Source organism: Papio anubis, chromosome 1, assembly GCF_008728515.1.
Source record: "Papio anubis isolate 15944 chromosome 1, Panubis1.0, whole genome shotgun sequence".
Classification (NCBI taxonomy): domain Eukaryota; kingdom Metazoa; phylum Chordata; class Mammalia; order Primates; family Cercopithecidae; genus Papio; species Papio anubis.
This window is the reverse complement of record NC_044976.1, coordinates 43,383,666-43,407,588: the sequence shown is the minus strand read 5'-3', so window position 1 is coordinate 43,407,588 and position 23,923 is coordinate 43,383,666. Positions and strand designations below refer to the sequence as shown.

The following is a 23,923-nucleotide window of genomic DNA, read 5'->3' as shown; positions in this document are numbered from 1 at the left end:
TGCAGAGAGACCAAGTAAAGGAGGGTATTGTAGTAATCCAGGGAGAAGTAATGGTATTTGAACTAGGGTATTGACAGAAGAGTTGGAGAAAAGTAGATAAATTAGAGAAGGATTTAGCAGGTAAAATCTGAGGACTTGGTGTTTGAACCTTGGGGTTGAGAAGTGGAGTGGTGTCAAAAAAGACTCACATTTCAGGTTTGAGCAGCAGGATAGTAATGAGATAGGGAGCACTGGGTTTGTAGCAGGGAAATCCAAAGTTCATTTGGGGATCCAGGTAAACAGGAGGAGGTCATGTATAGACTCAGTGCTCCGAGGATAGGACTATGCTTCAGATATAAATTTGTAAGCATTAATATATAGATGTCAACTTAGTGTCTTGTACATACCTGGTACTTAGGAGAAAGTTACTTACCCAGCTGTTGAACCTCAAGGGTGGGGAATGTCTGAGCTAGGTTGTTTTATAATATCTTTTATCCCGGGCACGGTGTCTCATGCCTGTAATCCCAGCACTTTGGGAGGCCGAGGTGGGTGGATCACCTGAGGTCAGGAGTTCAAGACCAGCCTGACCAACATAATGAAACCCTGTCTCTACTAAATACAAGAAATGAGCCGGGTGTGGTGGCGCATGCCTGTAATCCCAGCTACTTGGGAGGCTGAGGCAGGAGAATCGCTTGAACCTGAGAAGCAGAGGTTGCAGTGAGCCGAGATCGTGCCACTGCCCTCCAGCCTGGGCAACAAGAGTAAAACTCCATCTCAAATGTATATATATTTAAATTTAGTATAACTCTAGCCATGCAGAAGCTGAAACAAAGCTTTGAGGCATGAACTCTTGAGTGATCCTTCAATGAACCTTTGCCATGACCATCTCCTACACAACCAGCTTAGAACCAGGCCTGAAGACAGTAGGAATATTGCTTAGTGTACTTGGGAGAATTCTGGTCAAGGCTGTCACAAGGCCAGCCTAGATTCATGAGATGAGAAAACAGACTCTACCTCATGATGGGCATGACCTGCTGAAATGTCATATTGGCTAGACCAGTGAGACTAGAGTGGAGTGCAAATGAATGTGTCAGTTTTCACCCAGTGTTGTATGGGCCAGGCAGCTTTGAGGGATAACTTGAGAGACATAACACTCTTGGGCTTATCTTTGAGTAGAAGCTTCTTGTCAGTGGTGCTGTGCAGAGTGCTTTCTTGAGCACCTCTTGGGGAGTGAGAGACTTCTAGATCTCAGCAGGTTCTTGCACGCTGAGTTGAGATGGGTGAGGGTGAACAGCAGTGTGATTCTGCCTAGGAAGGCTTTGCCAATTCCTGTGTTACTTATTAGACATGTGGCTCTCATTAGTCTGTGTGATGGTTAGTTTTATGTATCAATTTTGCTAGTCTGTAGTATCCATTTATTCCGTCAAACACTAATCTAGGTGTTGTTATGAAGGTATTTTTGTATGTAATTAATAGCAACAATCCATTGATTTTAAGTAAGAGAGATTATCTTGGCTAATCTGGGTGGGCCTCATCCAATTAGTTGATAGGCCTTTAAATCTAATCAAATCAGAGAACCAATTCCAAATAACACAGAACAAGTTCAGCAAACCCATCTTCAAGATTCTGGTTTTTTTTTTTTCTTTTCCCCAGGACCACTTCTAGTAGCAATTTTTATATCAGAGAAACAGAAATGCTGTGAGTCATAGAAAATAAAGAATTTATTACACAATTAATGGAAGCTCATAGAGTAGTGTATGTATGCTGTTGTTTCTGTGTCTAGTGTTGAGCCTGAAATCACTATCAGTCAGCCGGGCCATCAGTCAGAAAGGAAAGCTGGATGTGGACAAGAACAAGAACAAACGCACAAGGTCACCTAAAAACTGGACCTGGAGCAGCACTTGGAACTCTTAAGAATCCTTCCACTGTTGGCAGACTCTGCTGCTTTGAGTCCAGGGTTTTCACCTCAACACAACTGCTTTTTTTTTGAGAGGGCCTGAGCACCTCAGGGCTATGGTGAGATAGCCTACCCTGCTGAACAGGCAGACGTCTAGTTTGATAACTCCATATGCACTCCTAACAATCAAGAATCTGTTATTCCTACCACTTACAGTGAGACCAAGATCAGGCATTGGGATGGTATGGCTAGTGCCTTCCTATATAGCAAATACCAGATAGCCACACCACAGGTGCTTGCCCCAGCATCTCTTGTTAAAATTAAAGGTAGCTAGTAAGTAGTAGCCGTAGGTCATTCCCTTTTCCCTAGTTCTGAGCATACTTGATTATTTCAAGCATATCTTGGTCTCTAGTTTCTTCTAAATTGCAGTGATTAGGAAGCAGTGAATTAGCTCTGATTCTTTTAGTGGGAGAGAAGACACTTCTTTGTTGGAACATGTTTAAGATTGCCAAATCTGGCTGGGCGCAGTGGCTCACGCCTGTAATCCCAGCACTTTGGGAGGCCGAGGTGGGCAGATCACAAGGTCAGGAGATCGAGACCATCCTGGCTAACATGGTGAAACCCCTGTCTCTACTAAAAATACAAAAAAATTAGCCGGGTGTGGGGGCAGGCGCCTGTAGTCCCAGCTACTCAGGAGGCTGAGGCAGGAGAATGGTGTGAACCCAGAAGGCAGAGCTTGCAGTGAGCCGCGATCGTGCCACTGCACTCCATCCTGGGTGACAGAACAAGACTCCATCTCAGTTAAAAAAAAGAAAAAAAAAAGATTGCCAAATAAAGTAGAAGGTGATTATCTGAAGGTCTTCAAATAGAGGAGTTATGTTGTTGCATTGAACACTGCAAGATAGTTAAGTTACTGTAGGAAGCTTTTATCCTCATCCGAATTGTTGTCTCTAGTTTCAAGCTCCAGTTCCACTGGCATCTGAATTCAGAAGCCATCCATGACACTTCCTTTCTGTTAACATTCATATTTAGGCAAAGAGAAGCCTGTGATAAAACTAAGTTTCTCTTGTATTTGACATTTTTTTGTGCAACTGGGTTTTCTTCATTCTGTTCTCACCCAATACCTTTCTCTGGTTCCCAAACTTTGAACTTAGCTTGGTTTGGAAAAAGTCATTCTGTGCAGCCATATAAGCTGGCAAGACACACTCAGTTTTTGGGTTTTTTTGTTTTTTATTTTTTCCTTTTTTTTTGAAACAGAGTCTGCTCTGTCTCCCAGGCTGGAGTACAGTGGCATAATCTTAGCTCACTGCAACCTCCACCTCCCAGGTTCAAGTGAGTCTCCTGCCTCGGCCTCCTGAGTAGCTGAGATTACAGGTGCGTGCCTCCACACCTGGCTAATTTTTTGTAGTTTTAGTAGAGGTGGGGTTTTGCCATGTTGGGAGGCTGGTCTCAAACTCCTGACCTCGGGTGATCCATCCACCTCGGCCTCCCAAAGTGCTGGGATTATGGCATGAGCCATTACACCTAGCCAACACACTCAGTTTAAATTAATGATGGCTTTCCTTCCTCACTGAGTCACTGTGGACTATATCAACATGCACACCATTTCTCGCACTAGGCTAGAAATTCTTACGATCTCATTCACAGCAGTGCCGAAAATCTAAATGTGTTCACACAGGGTGTCTAGATGAATTTCAGTTTTTAAACATGCAGCTACTATAAACTGCTTCTTTGCCTGTCAGCTCTTTTCTACCCACCCTTCTAGGAGCTAAGCATTGTACAATGAGCATATTGGGGAATAGAACTCCCAGTTGGCTTCTGCTGTACTTATGCAGTGAGCAGGATAAAAACAACTCAGTTCCTCCCACACACATGATGATGCTGGGAACGGGGAAGAAGGGAGCAGACCTCAAGAACATTTGGCATTGCCCTGAGCCTAGGGACCTTTGTAGATTTGAAGGGAATCAGGATCTGAAAATCCCTGGAGATCTTTTGGGGGAAAATTAAAGATCTTGTTGTTAACTAAAGACCTTTTTTTAGAGTCACTAAGAGCTTTGGACATTTGAAGTACTAATTTTGTCTTTCATGGACATATTTCCTTCTTTCAAGGCTACCTTTCTGAACTGCTTTTTTTATTCCCTAGCTCTATAGTTCACAGATGTTTTGTACAATGTTCATGGTATATACATCTTTGTGTTCAGTTTTCTTTAAATTAAAGCAAATCTCAGAAGAGTTCAAAGTATGCAGTCCTGCATGATCTCATAGACCAGTGGCTGTGTGTTAGTCTTTCTTACAGCTTCCCTAGAAATCCTAAAGCTTTGTCCCTGACATACAGTATGTGTTGTTAATATTTGGAACAAACTTGGGTAAATAAATATTGAAACACAGGTACAGCTTGGTTCTTGAACTCCTTGAAATTTAAAAGTAATCTGCCCAAAGCAGGCGGCTGCTTCTTTGGGATCTATTTTATTTTATTTTATTTTATTTTATTTTATTTTATTTTATTTTATTTTAAGAGAGGGTCTCTTTTCTGTTGCCCAAGCTGGAGTGCAGTGGCACATTCATGCCTCACAGCAGCCTCAAGCTCCTGGGCTCAAACAGTCCTCCCACCTTAGACGCCAAAGTAGCTGGGACCTCAGGCATATGCCACCATGCCTGGCTGATTTTTATTTCTTTATTTTTTGTGGAGACGAGGTCTCCTTATATTGCCCAGGCTGGTCTTGAACTCCTGAGCTTGAGCAGTCCTCCCACGTTGGCTTCCCAAAGTGTTGAGATTACATGCATGAGCCACTGTGCCCGACTGGGAACATTTCTTTTTTTTTTTTTCTTTCTTTTTTTTTTTTTAAATTATTTTGAGACAGGGTCTTGCTTAGTCACTCAGGTGCTGGGGTGCAGTAGTGCAATCATAGCTCACTGCAGCCTCGACTTCCTGGGCCCAAGTGATCTAAGAGGGCAGCTCTCACCGATCTATAGGATTATCACAAACCGAATTAGAATCTCAGTTGGATTTTTTTGCTGAAATTGACAAGCTCATCTTAAAAGTTATATGGGGGTCAAGGCTGCGGCTCATGCCTGTAATCCCAGCACTTTGGGAGGCCCAGGCTACGGATCAAGGTCAGGGAGATCGAGACCACAGTGAAACCCTGTTCTACTAAAAAATACAAAAAATTAGTCGGGCCGGGCGCCGTGGCTCAAGCCTGTAATCCCAGCACTTTGGGAAGGGTCAGACGGGCGGGATCACGAGGTCAGGAGAGATCACCATCCTGGCTGACACGGGAACTCGCCTTACTAAAAAATACAAAAACTAGGCCAGGCGAAGCGGCGGGCGCCTGTACTCCAGCTGGGAGGCTGGAGGCAGGAGAATGGCGGAACCCGGAGGCATGAGCTTGCAGTGAGCTGAGATCCGCCACTGCACTCCAGCCTGGTGATGTGAGACCCCGCCTCAAAAAAAAAAAAAAAAAATTAGCCGGGCGCTGTGGTGGGCGCCTTGTAGTCCCAGCTACTCAGGAGGCTGGGAGGCAGGAGAATGGCGGAACCCAGGAGAGCTTGCAGTGAGTCGAGACCACGCCACTGCACTCCAGGCCTGGCGACAGCGGAGACCGGCCTCAAAAAAAAAAAAAAAAAAAAAAAAAAAAAAAAAAAAAAAAGTTATATGGAAATACAAAGAACACAGAATATCCAGAACAATGTTGAAAAACAACAAAAAAGTTGAAGAACTTATACTTCCCAAGCTCAAAACTTACTATAAAGCTATGGTAGTCAAGACAAGTATGATGTCAAGGCCGGGCTCGGTGGCTCATGCCTATAATCCCAGCACTTTGGGAGGCCGAGGCGGGTGGATCACGAGGTCAGGAGATTGAGACCATCCTGGCTAACACAGTGAAACCCCGTCTCTACTAAAAATACAAAAAAATTAGCTGGGCGTGGTGGCAGGCGCCTGTAGTCCCAGCTACTCGGGAGGCTGAGGCAGGAGAATGGTGTGAACCCGGGAGGCAGAGCTTGCAGTGAGCCAAGATTGTGCCACTGCACTCCAGCCTGGGCGACAGAGCGAGACTCTGTCTCAAAAAAAAAAAAACAAGTATGGTACTGGCATAAGGACAGACATACAGATCTGTGGAACAGAACTAAGAGTCCAAAAATAAACCCTTAGGTTTATGGTCATTGATTTTCACCTGAGATCTCCAGGCAACTCAACAGGAAAAGGATAGATTTTTACACAAATTGTGCTAGAGCAGTTTGATCCTTACTTGGATTACAGACCTAACATGAGAGCTAAAACTGTAAGAGTTTTATAAATTTTATTTCTTAAAAATTAAAGATTTTGAACCCCAAAGACACCATTAAGAAAATGAGAGTCAGGTACAGTGGCTCATGCAGGTAATCCCAGCATTTTGGGAGGCCAAACCAAGTGGATCGCTTGAACCAGGAGTTCAAGACCAGCCTGGAGAACATGGCAAAACACGTCTCTACAAAGAAAACGCAAAAATTAGCCAGGTGTGGTGTCATGCACCTATAGTCCTAGCTACTCAGGAGGCTGAGGAGGGAGGATCACCTGAGCTCAGGGAGGTTGAGGGGGCAGTAAGCTGTGATCACGCCACAGCACTCCAGCCTGGATGACAGAATGAGACTCTGTCTCAAGAAGAAAAAAAAGAGGCCAGGCCCAGTGGCTCATGCCTGTAATCCCAGCACTTTGGGAATCTGAGGCAGGAGGATCATTTGGAGCTGGGAGTGTGAGAAAAGCCTGGGCAACAAAGTGAGACCCTATCTCTATAAAAAATCTTAAAGGGGCCGGGCGTAGTGGCTCACACCTGTAATCTTAGCGCTTTGGGAGGCCAAGGCGGGTGGATCACCTGAGGTCAGGAGTTTGAGACCAGCCTGGCCAACGTGGCGAAACCGCATCTCTACTGAAAATACAAAAATAAGTCAGTTGTGGTGGTGTACGCCTGTAATCTCAGCTCCTCAGGAGGCTGAGGCGGGAGAATTGCTTAAACCTGGGAGGCAGGGGTTGCAGTGAGCTGAGATCACACCATTGCCCTCCAGCCTGGGCAATAAGAGTGAAACTGCATGTCAAAAAAAAATTTTTTTTTTAATTAGCCAGGCATGGCATGAGCCTGTAGTCCCACCTCCTTGGGAAACTGAGGCATTAGGATCAGTTGAGCCCAGGAGTTCTAGACTGCAGTTTTGATCATGTCTGGGTGATGGAGCAAGACCCTGTCTCTGAGAAAAGAAAGAAAATAAGGAAATGAAAAGATAAGAACTCTTCCAACTCAAAAAAATCACTAACAACCTAATTTCCAAATAGGCAAAAGACTTGAATGAACATTTCACCAAAGAAGATACACAAATGGCTGACAAGCACATGAAAAGATCCTCAACATCATGTCATAGGGAAATGCAAACCAAAACCTTGATGATACCACTTCACACCCAATAGAATGGCTACAGTTTTTTTTTAAGTGACAGAAAAAGCAAATCTATAAATCTATAGAGACAGGAGGCAGATTAGTGATTGCCTGAGATGTGACAAGAAAGGGGATTTTTTTTTTAATTATTATTTCAACTGTTACTTAGATGTGCAAGTATGTTACATGGTATATTGTATGATGGTGAGATTTGGGTGTGATTGAACCCATCACCCAGGTAGTGAGCGTAGAACAAAACAGGTGTTTTTTCAACTCTTGCTCTCCTCCCTCCCCCGCATTATGTATCCTCAATGTCTATTGTTCCCGTTTTTTTTTGTTTTGTTTTTTTGTGTTTTTTTTTGAGATGATTCTCACTCTGTTGCCCAGGCTGGAGTGCACTGGCATGATATCAGCTAACAGCAGCCTCCACCTCCCGGGTGCAAGCAATTCTCCTGCCTCAACCTCCTGAGTAGCTGGGATTACAGGTATCTGCCAGCATGCCTGGCTAATTTTTGTATTTTTAGTAGAGATGGGGTTTCACCACGTTTTGGCCAGGCTGGTCTCAAACTCCTAACCTCAAGTGATCCACACGCCTTGGCCTCCCAAAGTTCTGGGATTACAAGCATGAGGCACTGCGCCCAGCCTATTGTTCCCATCTTAATGTCTATGTGTATCCAATGTTTAGCTCCCACTTATAAGTGAGACCATGTGATACCTGGTTTTCTGTTTCTACATTACTTTGCTTAGGATAATGGCCTCCAGCTACATCCATGTTGCTGCAAAGGACATGATTTTGTTCTTTTTTATAGCTGCATAGTATTTCATGATACATATTGCACTACATTTTCTTTATCCAGTCCACTGTTGATGGGCACCTAGGTTGAATCCATGTCTTTGCTATTGTGACTAGTACTGTGATGAACATACCAGGGCACTTGTCTTTTTGGTAGAACAATGTCTTTTCATTTGGATATATGCCCAGTAATGGATTGCTGGGTTGAATGGTAGTTCTATTTTTAGTGCTTTGAAATATCTCCAAACTGCTTTCCATAGTGGCTGAACTGGTTTACATTCCCACCAACAGTGTATAAACATTTCTTTTTCTCCACAGTCTCACCAGCATCTGTTGTTGTTGTTGTTTGACTTTTTAATAGTAGCCATTCTGACTGGCATGAGGTGGTATCGCATTGTGGCTTTGATTTGTATTTCTCTGATGATTAGTGATATTGAGGACAGACATACAGATCTATGGAACAGAACTAAGAGTCCACCTCATTTTTTCATGTGTTTGTTGTCTGCCTGTATGTCTTCTTTTGAGAAGTGTCTGTTCATGTCCTTTGCCCACTTTTTAATGGGCTTGTTTTTTGCTTGTTGATTTAAGTTCCTTATAGATGCTGGATATTACACCTTTGTCAGTTGCATAGTTTGAGAATATTTCCTCCCATTCTGTGGGTTGTCTGTTTACTCTGTTGCTAGTTTCTTTTGCTGTGCAGAAGGTCTTTAATGAGGTGGAAAGGGGAATGTTTGATTATAAACAGTCATGTGATATCGTTTGAGTAAATGTTCTGTAACTGGATTGTAGTGATAGTTTCATAGCTCTGTACATTTTCTAAAAATCATTAAATTGTATGTCTAAAACAGGTGAATTTTATGGTATGTAAATTATACTTCCATAAAGCTGTTTTTGTTTTGTTTTGTTTTGTTTTGTTTTGTTTTGTTTAAGACATAGGCTGGGTGCAGTGGTTCATGCCCGTAATCCCAGCGCTTTGAGAGGCCAAGGTAGGAGTATCACTTGAGGCTGGGAGCTCAAGATTAGCCTGGACAACATAGTGAAGCCCCATAGAAAAATACAAAATTAGCCAGGTGTGGCAGCTTGCACCTATGGTCCTAGCTACTTGGGAGGCTGAGGTAGGGGGATTGCTTGAACTGAAGAGTTGGAAGCTGCAGTAAACTAAGATAGTGCCACTGCATTCCAGCCTGGGTGACAGAGTAAGATCCCAGCTCTAAATAAATAAATAAGTAAATAAATAAAGCTAGAAGACACTAAAATAAAGCAATCAGCCAAATTCAGAACATGAATGTTCTATAAGACAGGTGACCCAATCTAACAGATTAATGGCTTCATGGGGAAATAAGAAAGGGAAATTTTTTTTTTTTTTAAGAGTCAAGGTCTCAGCCAGGCATGGTGGCCCATGCCTGTCATCCTAACATTTTGGAAGGCCAAGACAGGAGGATCCCTTGAGCCCAGGAGTTCAAGACCAGCCTGGACAACATAGTGAGACCCTGTCTACAAATAATCTGAAAAGTTAACTGGGCATGGTGACGCGTGCCTGTAGTCCTAGCTACTCAGAAGGTTGAGGCAGGAGAATAGCTTGAGCTGAGGAGTTCAAGGCTACAGTGAGCTGTGATTGCTCCACTCCACTCCAGCCTGGGCGACAGAGCACCCTGTCTCTCTCTCTCTCTCTCTCTCTCTCACACACACACACACACACACACACAAACACACACACACACAGAGAGAGAGAGAGAGAGAAAGAAAGAGAGAGACAGGCCCAGACTAGCCTTCCCCATAACTGGAACTACAGGCATGCTCCACCTCACCCAGCTGGAATTTTTAAAAATGAAATAAGCAAATGTGGCCAGGCACGGTGGCTCATGCCTGTAATCCCAGCACTTTGGGAGGTTGAGGCAGGCGGATCACTTGAGGCCAGGAGTTCGAGACCAGCATGGCCAGTATGGTAATACCCCATCTCTACCAAAAATACAAAAATTAGCCAGGTGTAGTGGTGCATGCCTGTAACCCCAGCTACTCTGGAGGCTGAGGTAGGAGAATCGCTTGAACCTGGGAGGCAGAGGTTGCAGTGAGCCAAGATCACGCCACTGCACTCCAGCCTGGGTCACAGAGCAAGACTCCATCTCAAAAAAATAAAATAAGCAGGCTGGGCGCGGTGGCTTAAGCCTGTAATCCCAGCACTTTGGGAGGCCGAGACGGGCGGATCACGAGGTCAGGAGATCGAGACCATCCTGGCTAACACGGTGAAACCCCGTCTCTCCTAAAAAATACAAAAAAACTAGCCGGGCGCGGTGGCAGGCGCCTGTAGTCCCAGTTACTCGGGAGGCTGAGGCAGGAGAATGGCGTGAACCCAGGAGGCGGAGCTTGCAGTGAGCTGAGATCCAGCCACTGCACTCCAGCCTGGGCGGCAGAGCGAGACTCCGTCTCAAAAAAAAATAAAATAAAATAAGCAAATGTAATGTGAGAACTTTAATGGATCTCAAATCAGATAAACCAGATGGAAAAAGACAAATCAATACAGATAGGATACTAGATGACATTATTATATCATTGATAATGACATCAAAATTATATTGTAAAGTTCTTAGCAATTAGAAATATATACTACACATACTGAAATATTTATAGGTAAAATGACACAATATCTGGCATTTGCTTTAAAATACTGTATAGTTTGCCAGGATTGCCATAACAAAGTACATAAATTGGGTGACTTAGAACAGCAGAAATTTATTGTCTTACAGTTCTGGAGGGCAGAAGTCCAAATTCCAAGGTGTCAGCAGGTGGTTCCTTCTGAGGGTGGTAAGGGAGAATCTGTTCATGCCTCTTTCCTATCTTCTAGTAGCCTCAGGCATCTTTGGCTTATAGATGACATTCTCCCCATATCTCTACCTCGTCTTCCCTCTACATATCTGTCTCTGTGTCCAAATTTCCCTTTCTATAAGGACACTACCTATATTGGATTGATGGCCCCCCCCCCAAAAAAAAAAAAAAAAGACTTCATCTTAACTCGATCATCTGCAAAGACTCTGTTTCCAAATATGATCACATTTACAGGCACTGGAGGGTTACGACTTCAATATCTTTTGTGGAGAACACAATTCAACTCATGATAAGTACTATAGCAAAAATAAAAATAAAAAAGATTGGCAAAATGTTGAAAATTATTTAACCTGATTGATGGATATATGAGAATTTATCCTGAATTTTATGTATATTCGAAATTTTATTTCCTTAAAAAAATTTTTTTAAGAAGTGTATGTGTCAAAGCAGAGACTTGAATAAATATTTGTACACCCATGTTTATAGCATTACTCACAATGGCCAAAAGGTGGAAGAAACCCAATGTTCATCAACAGATGAATGGATAAACAAAATGTGGTCTATACATACAAGGGAATGTATTCAGCCTTAAAAAGGAAGGAAATTTTGACACATGTTGCAACACAGATAAACCTTGACAACATTATGCTAAATGAAATAAGCCAGTCACAAAAGGATAAATACTGTATGATTCCTCTTTTTTGAGAAAGAGTCTGACTCTGTCGCCCAGGCTGGAGTGCAGTGGTACAATCTCAGCTCACTGCAACGTCCACCTCCCAAGTTCAAGTGATTCTCCTACCTCAGCCTCATGAGTAGCTGGGATTATACGCGTGCGCCACCATACCTGGCTAATTTTTGTGTTTTTAGTAGAGACGGGGTTTCACCATGTTGGCGAACTCCAGGCTGGTCTCGAACTCCCAACCTCAGATGATCCATCTGCCTCGGCGTCCCAAAGTGCTGGGATTACAGGTGTGAACAACTGCATCTAGGTTTTTTTTGTTTTTTTTTTTAGACAGTCTCACTTGTTGCCCAGGCTGGAGTGTGGTGGCAAACTCTCAACTCACTGCAACCTCCACCTCCTGGGTTCAAGTAGTCCTCCCACCTCAGCCTCCCGAGTAGCTAGGACTACAAGCATATGCTACCACACTTGGCTATTTTTTGTATTTTTAGTAGAGACAGGGTTTCACCATATTGGGCAGGCTGGTCTCAAACTCCTGACCTCAAGTGATCTGCCCGCCTCAGCCTCCCAAAGTGCTGGGATTACAGGTGTGAGCCATCATACCCAGTCTGCAGTGGTAGATTCATAGGAGTGTTTAATTCCAAAAATCATTTTTCAGAAGTAATTTCATCTTCCCTATTACAATTACACTGCATTATAGTACTGCATTATGTACTTTTTTTTTCTTTTCTTTTGAGACAGGGTCTCCCTCTGGCGCCCAGACTGGAGTGTAGTGGCGCAGTCATGGCTCACTGCAACCTCGACCTCCCAGGCTCAAGTGATCCTCCTGCCTCAGCGTCCCATGTAGTTGGAACCACAAGTGTACACTACCACACCCAGCTAATTTTTAAATTTTTAGTAGAGACAGGGCCTTTCCATGTTGCCCAGGTGGTCTTGAACTCCTGAGCCAAAGCATTCTTCCTGCCTTGGCTTCCCACAGTGCTTAGATTATAGGTGAGGGCTACCATGCCTGGCCTACTTTTTAAAAACAAATAAACAAACAAAAAAACAAGGTCTCACTGTGTTGGCTGGCCTCAAACTCCCAGGCTCAAGTGATCTTCCCACCCCCAGCCTGCCAAGTGGCTGGGACTATAGGTGCAATGCCAAGGCACCTGGCTAGAAAGGATAACTTTTGAACAAATGAAGATAATCAAATCACAAGTACAGGCCGGGTGCGGTGGCTCACCCCTGTAATCTCAGCACTTTGGGAGGCCGAGGCGGGTAGATCGCGAAGTCAGGAGATCGAGACCATCCTGGCTAACATGGTGAAACCCCATCCCTACTAAAATTACAAAATATTAGCCAGGAGTGGTGGCGGGCACCTGTAGTCCCAGCGACTTGGGAGGCTGAGGCAGGAGAATGTCGTGAACGCAGGAGGCAGAGTTTGCAGTGAGCCGAGATGGCGCCACTGCACTCCAGCATGGGTGACAGAGTGAAACTCTGTCTCAAAAAAAAAGAAAAAGAATTTGGAGAGAATTTTGGATAAGGTGAAATTGACAGCGGAAATTCTGAGTTCAGCCAGGTGCAGTGGCTCGTACCTGTCATCCCAGCACTTTGGGAAGCCCAAGCGGTCGATCACCTGGGGTCAGGAGTTGGAGACCAGCCTGGCCAACATGGCAAAACCCCATCTATACTAAAAATAAAATAATAAAAAATAAATTAGCCAACCATGGTGGCACGCACCTGTATTCCCAACACTTTGGGAGGCCGAGGCAGGCAGATCACTTGAGGTCAGGAGTTCGAGACCAGCCTGGCCAACATGGTAAAACCCCGTCTCTACTAAAAATACAAAAGAAATTAGCCGGCATGGTGGTGGGCACCTGTAATCCCAGCTACTTGGGGGCTGAGGCAGGAGAATCACTTGAACCTGGGAGGCAGAGGTTGCAGTGAGCTGCGATCACACCACTGTACTCCAGCCTGGGCGACAGAGCAAGACTCCATCTCAAAAAATAAATAAAACCATCAGATCTTGTGAGCATTCACTCACTATCATGACAACAGCATGGGGGGAAAACGCCCCCATGATCCAATCACTTCCCTCCCTCCACACGTGGGGATTACAGTTCAAGATGAGATTTGTGTGGGGACACAGAGCCAAACCATGTCACACACAAATACACACACACACAGAGTAACACTTTTAGAATTGTGCTCAGGCCAGGCGTAGTGGCTCACGCCTGTAATCCCTGCACTCTGAGAGGCTGAAATGGATGGATCACCTGAGGTCAGAAGTTCAAGACCAGCCTGGACAACATGGTGAAACCCCGTCTCTACTAAAAATACAAAAATTAGCCAGCGTGGTGGTGCACACCTGTAATCCCAGCTACTCAGGAGGCTGAGGCAGGAGAATTGCTTGAACCCGGGAGGCGGAGGTTTCAGTGAGCCGATATCACACCACTGCACTCCAGCCTGTGCAATGGAATGAGACTCCATCTCCAAAAGAAAAAGTTAAAAATAAAAATCATTTTTTTAATTTAAAGAGTTAGGTGAAGAGAAGAAAAAATGTGTGGTTCTTCAGAGGTCTTATAGACTTTACAGGCGTGAGCCACTGCACCCGGCCATGTTTTCTTTTTTAAAACACAAAATTGGCCAGGCGCAGTGGCTCATGCCTGTAATCCCAGCACTCTGGGAGGCCGAGGCGGGCAGATCATGAAGGTTAAATTTTTATATAATTTCTCACTTTTATTTATTCATCGAAAGGATTCCGATAAATTTTTTATTGCAATGGACTTTTTAAAATTGCGGTGGATTTATTTTTTTTTAGGATGAGTTCTTGTTCTGTCACCAGGCTGGAGTGCAGTGGCACGATCTCGGCTCACTGCAACCTCCAGCTCCTGGTTTAAGTGATTTGCAATGGACTTTTTCTATGGTTGGCAAATGATGGTCTTTTGTTTTGTTTTTTGTTTTGTTTTGAGACAAAACAAAGGGGTCTTACTTTGTTGTCCTCTAGGCTGGAGTGCAGTGGCATGATCATGGCTCACCACAGCTTCAATCTCTCAGGCTCAAACAATCTTCCCGCCTCAGCCTGCTTAGTAGCTGGGACTACAGATACATGTCATGCCACCACACCTGGCTATTTGTATTTTTTATAGAGATTGGGTTTCACCATGTTGCTCAGGCTGGTCTTGAACTCCTGAGCTCAAGCGATCCTTCTGCCTCGGCCTCCCAAAGTGTTGGGATTACAGGCATGAGCCACTGCACCCGGCCATATTTTCTTTTTTAAAACATAAAATTGGCCAGGCGCAGTGGCTCACGCCTGTAATCCCAGCACTTTGGGAGGCCGAGGCGGGCGGATCATGAGGTCAGGAGATTGAGACCATCCTGGCTAACATGGTGAAACCCCGACTACTAAAAAAAAAATACAAAAAATTAGCTGGGCCTGGTGGCTGGCGCCTGTAGTCCCAGCTACTCGGGAGGCTGAGGCAGGAGAATGGTGTGAACCCCAGAGGCAGAGCTTGTAGTGAGCTGAGATCATGCCACTGTACTCCATCTCGGCAACAGAGCAAGACTCTGTCTCAAAAAAAAAAAAAAAAAAACTATTTATAAATATCTTATTTACTTCCATTTATTGATTTCTTTCTGTATTATATATAGACTCAAAACATCGTCCTGGCCCAGAGCCATAAGCCAGTTATTCACATTTCATTGGTACCTCTTTGAGGTTTTTGGTTTTGTTTTAAAATATCAATCTTTATTTCTAATATAATTCTAAAAACAATAAAATGAAATAAGGCAACCTCCTTTTTGGCAACTTAAATGTCATTAATGTCCCAGTGCCAAGATTTATATTCACTACACATTTAACCTGAAAGGAAAAAAAAAAAATTCCAAATCATCCATTTCTGTTCCTGCATCATATTCCAGCTTGGTAGCTAGTTACATCTCTATCCTTAAGTATATCAGTTACATTTTTGGAACATTTTGTCTTATAAAAAATGGAAGGCCGGGCGCGGTGGCTCAAGCCTGTAATCCCAGCACTTTGGGAGGCTGAGACGGGCGATCACGCAGGTCAGAGATCGACCATCCTGGCTGACACACGGTGAAACCCCGCTCTACTAAAAATACAGAAAACTAGCCGGCTTAGTGGTGGCGCCTGTAGTCCCAGCTACTCCCGAGGTTTAGCAGGAGAAGGTGAACCCGGGAGGCGAGGTTGTAGTGATGGAGATCCGGCCACTGCACTCCAGCCTGGGCTTACAGAGCCAGACCTGCCCCAAAAAAAAAAAAAAAAAAAAAAAATGGAAGAACGAGAGTTTTTTAAAACTGAAAAAGCATTTATAAAATACCATATAGATTTTATGCCATATATATACTAGGGATTGGTAACAGTTTAGAAGATACTTATTCAGACTTTTAAGTTATTTGTATCCTGGCTCGATCAGTACAAGTTGACTCAACTATAAACATTAGAGTAGTACATCTACCTCAGAAGGTAGTTGTGAAGATTAAATAATATGGAGTGTATGAATGATGAAAGGAATTTATAAACCAAGGGAATGAACAGGAGATTGCAACTCTTCAAATTGGTTAGATCAAAAGAAAGAAATATTAAGATGTAGAGTTCAAGTGAAACACTGGTACCACAAATCGTATTTGCTACAGTCACACCCACATTTGCTACAATCTATTCCTTGAGGACTTTCGTAGAACTTGAGAATTTCAGAAAGTTAAACCATGAAAGTACCTTTTACTTGCTTCTTCATCCTCATTGTATACATTAATTAGCTTGTGTATGGTATGGGTGTGGGATTCCCAAGTCTCTGACTCATATTGCACTTTTCGCAGAAGAATAGAAGCCCAGATTGGTACACCATGACTTATTGGATAAATTGCTTCTGGGGTATCTAGATCCCATGATAATAATTTTCCTTAAAACTATAAGGCAGCCAGGTGTGGTGACTCATACCTGTAATCCCAGCACTTTGGGAGGCCAAGGCAGGGGGATTGCTTGAGCTCAGGAGTCCAAGACCAGCCTGAGCAACATAGTGGGATCTTGTCTCTACTAAAAATTAAAAAAAAAAAAAAAATTAGCCAGGTATAGTGGTGCATGCCTGCAGTCCCAGCTACAGGAGGCTGAGGCAGGAAGATCACTTGAGCCCAGGAGATAGAGGCTACAGTGAGCAATGATTGCACCACTGCACTCCAGCCTAGACAAGTGGCTGTCTCCAGCCACAGCAAGACCCTGTCTCTAAAAATAAAAATAAAAACCTACAAGGCAGTCAAAGCAAAGCAACACAGAGTTAGAAGAAAAACGACAACCAGGCATCTATGACTGGAATCTTTTTTTTTTTTTTAACCATACTCCCCTTCTCTTCCCTGGGTGTTTATTTTTATTAAATAAAGTGACCCCAGACGTTACCAGCGTGGCATTTTTTACACCTAGGCAGATGCCTTAATTTGACCTAATTTATTCATTTATTTGTTTATTCAACAACTATTTATTGGACATTTAGTCTGTGTCAGGCATAATGCTAAGTGCTAAGGATGTGAAGATAAATCTCTGCTCTACTGAAATTCAGTCTAGTGGGAGAGAGAGAAAGTAAATAGTCTGTTTCTTTACTGTATGTTAAGTTATCCAATCGAGGTAGATACCAAGTGTTGAGGGAGCACAGACTTCACTGTTGTCAGTGAAGGATTCCTAGAGGAAGTGTATCCTGGGGTGAGTCCTGAGAAATAAGTAGGAGTAGGAAGTTAGGATTGTTCATATAATTTTACTCCATCTTCTGCAAAGATGGAGAATACATACCAAATCATGGAGGCAAAAGAAAGCATGGCTAAGGTATGGTCTGGGGAAAGTAGGATAATTAGGGTAAGAAGCGGGAAAATGTTTGTTACAAGAATTGTGTATAAGAATTTATAATAGAGGCCAGGTGCAGTGGGTCACACCTGTGAATCTCACCACTCTGGGAGGCTGAGGTGGGTGGATCACTTGAGACCAGGAGTTCAAGACCAGCCTGGCCAACACGGTGAAACCCCATCTCTACTAAAATACAAAAATTGGGCATGGTGGTGCACAACTATAGTTTCAGCTACTTGGTAGGCTGAGGCACAAGAATTGCTTGAACCTGGGAGACAGAGGTTGCAGTGAGCCGAGATCACACCACTGAACTCCAGCCTGGGCAACAGAGCAAGACTGTCTCAAAAAAAAAAATGTTAATGATCGAATAGAAGAAGGTAGATTATCATGATATGATATCTCACCAGATTTCTTTAGAATCCTAAAAGCCTCAGAAAGTATGCCATAGGGTTTCTAGGGAAAAGACCTTTTATGTGGTAGAATCAGGGCTGGGGTCCACTGTCCTGGTCTCCCCAGAAAGGGGTGTAGGCAGCATAGCTGTGACCCTCATAAACTTACCAGTGCCTACTACCTAATAATAGAATGGAGACCATGTTACCTGATTGTGAGCCTCTTCTTTCTTCTTCTTCTTCTTATTTTTTTTGGCAGGTACCCTAGAATACGTTTCCACACGGATCTTGTGGATGCCCACCTCTACTGTTTAAAAAAATACGTCGTGGATTTCCTAATGGAAAATGGGTAAGAAAAAGGGTGGTAGAGTCAAACCTACAGTGCTTAACTAGCTACTTTGTGAATTCCTTAAGTTTTAAACCTTCATAATTTAGATAACCAGTTTCTAAAAATAGCACAATAGCACAGTTCTCATTTTTGTTTTAGAAATGAAATTATGTCATCAACATAGTGTTGTTTTATCTGTACCACAGAGTCCCCTGCTTGTATTTTTGCAGCGTGTGTTATAATACGTCAACAAAATATTTTGTAACACTTGTAGTAACCCATGGTGCCTCTTTCTGCCCAGTTCCAGGCTCTTCTTCCCTCCTTCAACAGGATCGAGCTCCACAGCCCTTATGCTATTTGTCTCTAATTACATGTTCTTCTCCTAGGCAGTTATACTATAGATGGGCCCTCTTAGCAAAGAGCTAGAGACTTAACCACAGAAGAGAAGAAGAAGAGCAAGTTTCTCCCCAATTTTAGAAAAGAAGTCCACTTCAATGAGTGCAGAGAAACAAAATGTGGCACACTTTCTGATTTTTTTTTTTTTTTTTTTTTTTTTTTGAGAACAGAATTGTAGGACTTAAATAGTTTCCAGAGATTGTGGTTGGCAGATCACTGGACTTGAGTTTTCAAAGAGAAAACCCCTTTTGCAGTTGATCTCAAGGATTTTTTTTAAGAAAAGCAGCTACAGTCCTCAAAGGAACAGGTGGGAAAAGATTTAATAACTGCATGGTTAAGAATAGGAGCAGCTAGCTTCCCTTGATGACTGCTGGATAAGTTTGGAAAGTTCACCAGTGCTATTCAAGGCAGAAACTTATCTAGGTGAACAGATACCACAGTAGGAAGAGGTATCTCAGACCATCTGGAGAAAAGAATTTGAGAACCTGAGTTTAAATGCTAGCTCTGCCTTTGGCTGATGGACTTGAATATATATCAGAATATTAAGAGGAAGGAGGATTGTTCCCCTGCCCAGTATGATCTTTCTTGCGGTGTCCTACCCCTCACCCCCCACCTCCCACAACACTTGCTAAGTTCCTATGGGGAGGCCCATGTAGAGCCAATGGTAAAACAAATCATTTGGACTTTTAGAAAGCTTTCCCAAGGATTGTTATATCTCTGTTTCCCCTACCAAGGACACTGTTGCCCTGCTCCCTTCTGACCTCTGAAAAATGTTTTCATTCCATCAACGCATACTTATTAAGCACTCATTATGAGGCAGGCATTGTGCTAAATCAACCATGGGATCAATGATAAATAAACAGATATGGCCCTGCCCTCATAGAAATTACAGCCTGAGCTCCATGGTGGAACGTGGAGACCTTGCTTTTTAGATAGCAGGGTAACTTGTTGCCAAGTTTAGAGGGTGATCCAAGACCTATTTCTCAGTGACCAGTCTGGGCTGTTTGTATTCCAAAAATGAAATTAACTCTTGGCCATTGAAGAGTTTATTTTTCACTCTCAAATAAAAATGAAGCCATACGAAATGAGCCTAGACCTTGATGGGCAGAGGGGACACAACTGTGTTAGAAAGGATGACTTTTTAAAAAATGATTTGCTGTGGAAAATTTCACATAAATGCAAAAGTAAAGAAAATAATGAACTCCCATGTATCCTTCACACAGTTTCAACAATTATCAACTCATTGTCAATTTTGTTTTATATATGCCACCATTTCTCTCCCCCCATTACCGTAAATTGTTTTAAAGCAAGGCATTTTGATATAATTTCATCTGTAAATATTTTGACATAATTTCATCTGTAAATATATTTCAGCATGAAAGGACCCTTCCAGGATAAAGATGATATTTAAAATAGATATATATTTTACGTATACATATATATATATAGAGAGAGAGAGAGAGGCTCTTTTTTTTTTTAATAAATACCTTAATATCATTATCACACCTACAAAAAACTGACAATATTTTCTTAATACTATCAAAGAGGATTGTGGCTTTCAGTGTCTGTATATGCAGGCAGTTTTACAGCAAACCTAGTCATCTCATCCTGGTTGTTATGGCTTATTTGTAGCTCATTTGGCCAGTACCAGTTAGTTATTCCCACACCTGGCAAGTGTAGTGCAATGGTGAGGACAAACCTGAAGTTGGTGATACGGCTATAGGTCCTGGCCAGAAGCTCTGCCAAATGGGACTTTCCCAGAACCTCCTGCAGTAGAGAATGATACAGAGCCTCAGCACATACTGTTTCCCCACCTCCAGATCTGTTTAGGAGACCCTTATCTCTTTCCTCCCCACATCTACCTTCACCTCTCAGAATTGCTGCAATCAAAAAGCATATACTGAAAATTGATATATTTCAATATATTGGAAAAAGTAAAAAGGCACAGCAGGGCAAATTGGAATGTTACTTGAGGGAGAGTCTTTGTTCCTGGCTGGAATAGTGAAGGTCTTTGAAAAGTTGTGGGAGATGGGATTGAATTGGTTGGTGGTAGATAGCAGCATGTAGAAGGTCTTGAAAGCTGAGCAGGGAGTACAAATCTTTAAACAGAATAGTCTTAAAGGAAATAAGCAATGATGCAACCTGGCAAGTGAACATAAACCATTCTGCATGGGAAAGAGATTTCTTCAAGATAAGTAGGAGGCATTTATAATCATCTGGTCATCAAATGATGACTCCTTTTAATGGAAAGAGTAAACCTAGGAGACCCAGCTTCAAGAAAGGACTGCTATAGCAATCCTTTGTTATATTTCACCTCTGAGAGTTAACATATTCTACCCTGTGTTCTTTATGTAGGAAAGCTTCATGTTTTCTACAAAGTCACACTTAGGTTTTGTTAGTTGTTTACATGTTAACATTTTCCACTCAAATTCTTTGAGAATGGATAGCTACCTGGATTTGTAAGGCATTCACTATATACTTGGTGAATGGGGGAAAGGAGATGTAGTGACAGGTAACAGAAGCAATTTAGTATTAATAATAATGAAAGAAGAGAAGTGGGTTTCCACAGTTGACTAAGCAGAAAAGCTATAAGGAGAACTGCAGAGAGAAGAAAATCTGTACTCTCTTTGATGAGAAGTTAGTAACTATACACACTTTACAAGTTTTTTATCCACTTCTGAATGTGGTATGATAGATGAATGTTCCACAGAATCTGTTGAACATTTTAATTCAAAATGTGTTGGATTCTATGTCCAGGGCCAAAGCAGAGCTTAGTCTGAGTATTGTGACTGTGATACCTCTTTTTTTTTTTTTTTTTTTTTTTTTTTGTGACGGCGTCTCGCTCTGTCGCCCAGGCTGGAGTGCAGTGGCCGGATCTCAGCTCACTGCAAGCTCCACCTCCTGGGTTTACGCCATTCTCCTGCCTCAGCCTCCCGAGTAGCTGGGACTACAGGCGCCCGCCACCTCGCCCGGCTAAGTTTTTTTTTTGTATTTTTTAGTAGAGACGGGGTTTCACCGTGTCAGCCAGGATGGTCTCGATCTCCTGACCTCGTGATCCGCCCGTCTCGGCCTCCCAAAGTGCTGGGATTACAGGCTTGAGCCACCGCGCCCAGCCAATACCTCTTGATAACTGAGTGTTCCTCCCTCTTTTACAATGTCAGCTGGATTAAGCCTAAAGAAGCTGATCTCTTAGGAGATCTAGAAGCCCAGGTATTGGCCCAGCTCTTTGCTTGCCTTAGTAGGAGTTGCTCCTAGACCTGAGTCAGGGCCCTAGATTGGCACTGACCCTATGAAGGCCTCAAGCAATATGCCAGTATGCCAACTTTGTGAGCTAAAGCCATGGGCAATATATGCCAGGCAATATATACCAGGATTAGTCTTGATTTTCTTTTAGTACAGAACCTCTCCCAACCGCACCCCCCCCGCAAATTTATCTTTCTCTCTTTAAGAGACTTAAAGGTTAGTCTCCTTAACAGGGAGAATTGAGACTGATTACTTCCTTCTTGTCCAGAAGTATCCACGGTTACAGTCACCCTCTTATAGTGTTAGAATCTGATATTGCCGTGCAGTGCTTATAGTCTTGGGGCTGGACCTTCAGAGCAGGAAGAGAGAGGAAAGAAAAAGATTTAACAGCACCTATCGTGTACCAGGCCCTATGCTGGGTGCTTTTCACATATATTCACTTCTTACAATAGTTCTTTCATTAGGTATTATATTATAGAGGAAGAAAATGCTCAAAAGTCATTTGCTCAATGTCATGCAGCCACAGCCTCAACAAAATCCATCACTATTTAATTGATTGCCAGCAACGTCCACCACAGATGTTGGGTATCTCCATTGCTAACATGCTTATGCGCACATGCACATGACTCACACTTGGAAGAATAACAGAGCAGTCACAACTTCCTTGCCTCAGCTATGTCGGGATGCAGAGAAGTAAGGATAGGACCCACAAAGTGAAGTCAAGAGTTGTGGATAGGCAGCCATGGTAAGGTCAGAATCATGGTAATAATTAAAGCCACACACAAAATGAAGTTATGTTAGCTGGGCATGATGGCATATACCTCTAGTCTCACCTACTCAGGAGGCTGAGGTAGGAGGAGCACTTGAGCCCATGAGGTTGATGCTACAGTGAGCTATATATGATGGCACACTGCACTCCAGCCTGGTAGACACAAAGAGACCCTGTCTCTAAAAAAAGTTAAAAATTTAAAAAGATAAAAGTGTGGAATAGCTAGAAAGCCACGAGTAAGCACAAGACAGCAGAGTGGAGGTAAGAAGCAGAGATGAGGGACCAGATAGTGCCATGAGAGGTAGACAGTAGTAGTCTTGATTTCTTTTTTTTTTTTTTTTTTTTTTTTTTGAGACGGAGTCTCGCGCTGTGGCCCAGGCTGGAGTGCAGTGGCGCGATCTCGGCTCACTGCAAGCTCCGCCTCCCGGGTTCACGCCATTCTCCTGCCTCAGCCTCCTGAGTAGCTGGGACTACAGGCGCCCACCACCGCGCCCGGCTAATTTTTTGTATTTTTAGTAGAGACGGGGTTTCACTGTGGTCTCGATCTCCTGACCTTGTGATCCGCCCGCCTCGGCCTCCCAAAGTGCTGGGATTACAGGCGTGAGCCACCGCGCCCGGCCTAGTCTTGATTTCTTACTGTTCAGTTCGGGCATCCATTAATTTGGCTGTACTTGGTTTCCTTACATGTCCTTAGATGTCCCAGAGGTTTCATGATGTGTCCTTTACTTCAATAACAACAAGATTAAGCTAAGAGTATGTGACTTACACACCTTCTCAACAGGGCTGTTATTGGGTGACTGCATACTGATATCTGAAGATGCAGGTGCTACCAAGAATAAATCAAGGTAGTCTCTTTGAACTTCTTAGTTGCATTCATTTTTATCTCTGGGACTTCTAGAAATCATCAGCTGCTGGGGAAGGGACAAAGTTCTAGCAGCACAGCACATTGTATTGACTTATAAATAAAGAGTCCCCAGTTGAGCTAGCCTGTGCTATCTGAGGGTATCATGGGTCAGCCTATGGTAGGAAAGACAACCTTTTTAAAGAGGACTTAAAAACTGGAAGAATATATATAATTAAAGCACTCCCACAAAGAAGCATCATCATGGAGCCAGAAAATCTAAAACCAGAGGGAAAGGTATGTTTGGTTTGATGAAGATTTAAGAATAATCTCCCTGTAAGTATAATGGTTAATTGATGTCCTTTCCATCTATCTTTGTTCTCTGGCACATTCCTAAATATTTGTTGAAACATCCCTAGATGTTATTCCTGTAGGAAGTGTCTCTCAATTTTTTCCCCTTTTACTACCACTTAGATTGGATATCCTTACTGTGCTACCATAATAATATTCTCTGCTTGTCTCCATCAGGCATAATTAACCATTCCCTCTTC

At 43.1% G+C, this 23,923-nt stretch overlaps 1 protein-coding gene across 1 annotated transcript in view; it reads left to right on the top strand.

Annotated features, from left to right (window-relative positions):
* The window catches only part of EIF2B3 (eukaryotic translation initiation factor 2B subunit gamma), a 139,312-nt gene that overhangs the window by 76,472 nt on the left and 38,917 nt on the right, over window positions 1–23,923 (top strand). The window contains exon 6 of the mRNA XM_017960993.3: window positions 18,055–18,144. Within this exon, the coding sequence (XP_017816482.1) occupies window positions 18,055–18,144 (90 nt within the window). The remainder of the gene's footprint in view (window positions 1–18,054; window positions 18,145–23,923) is intronic.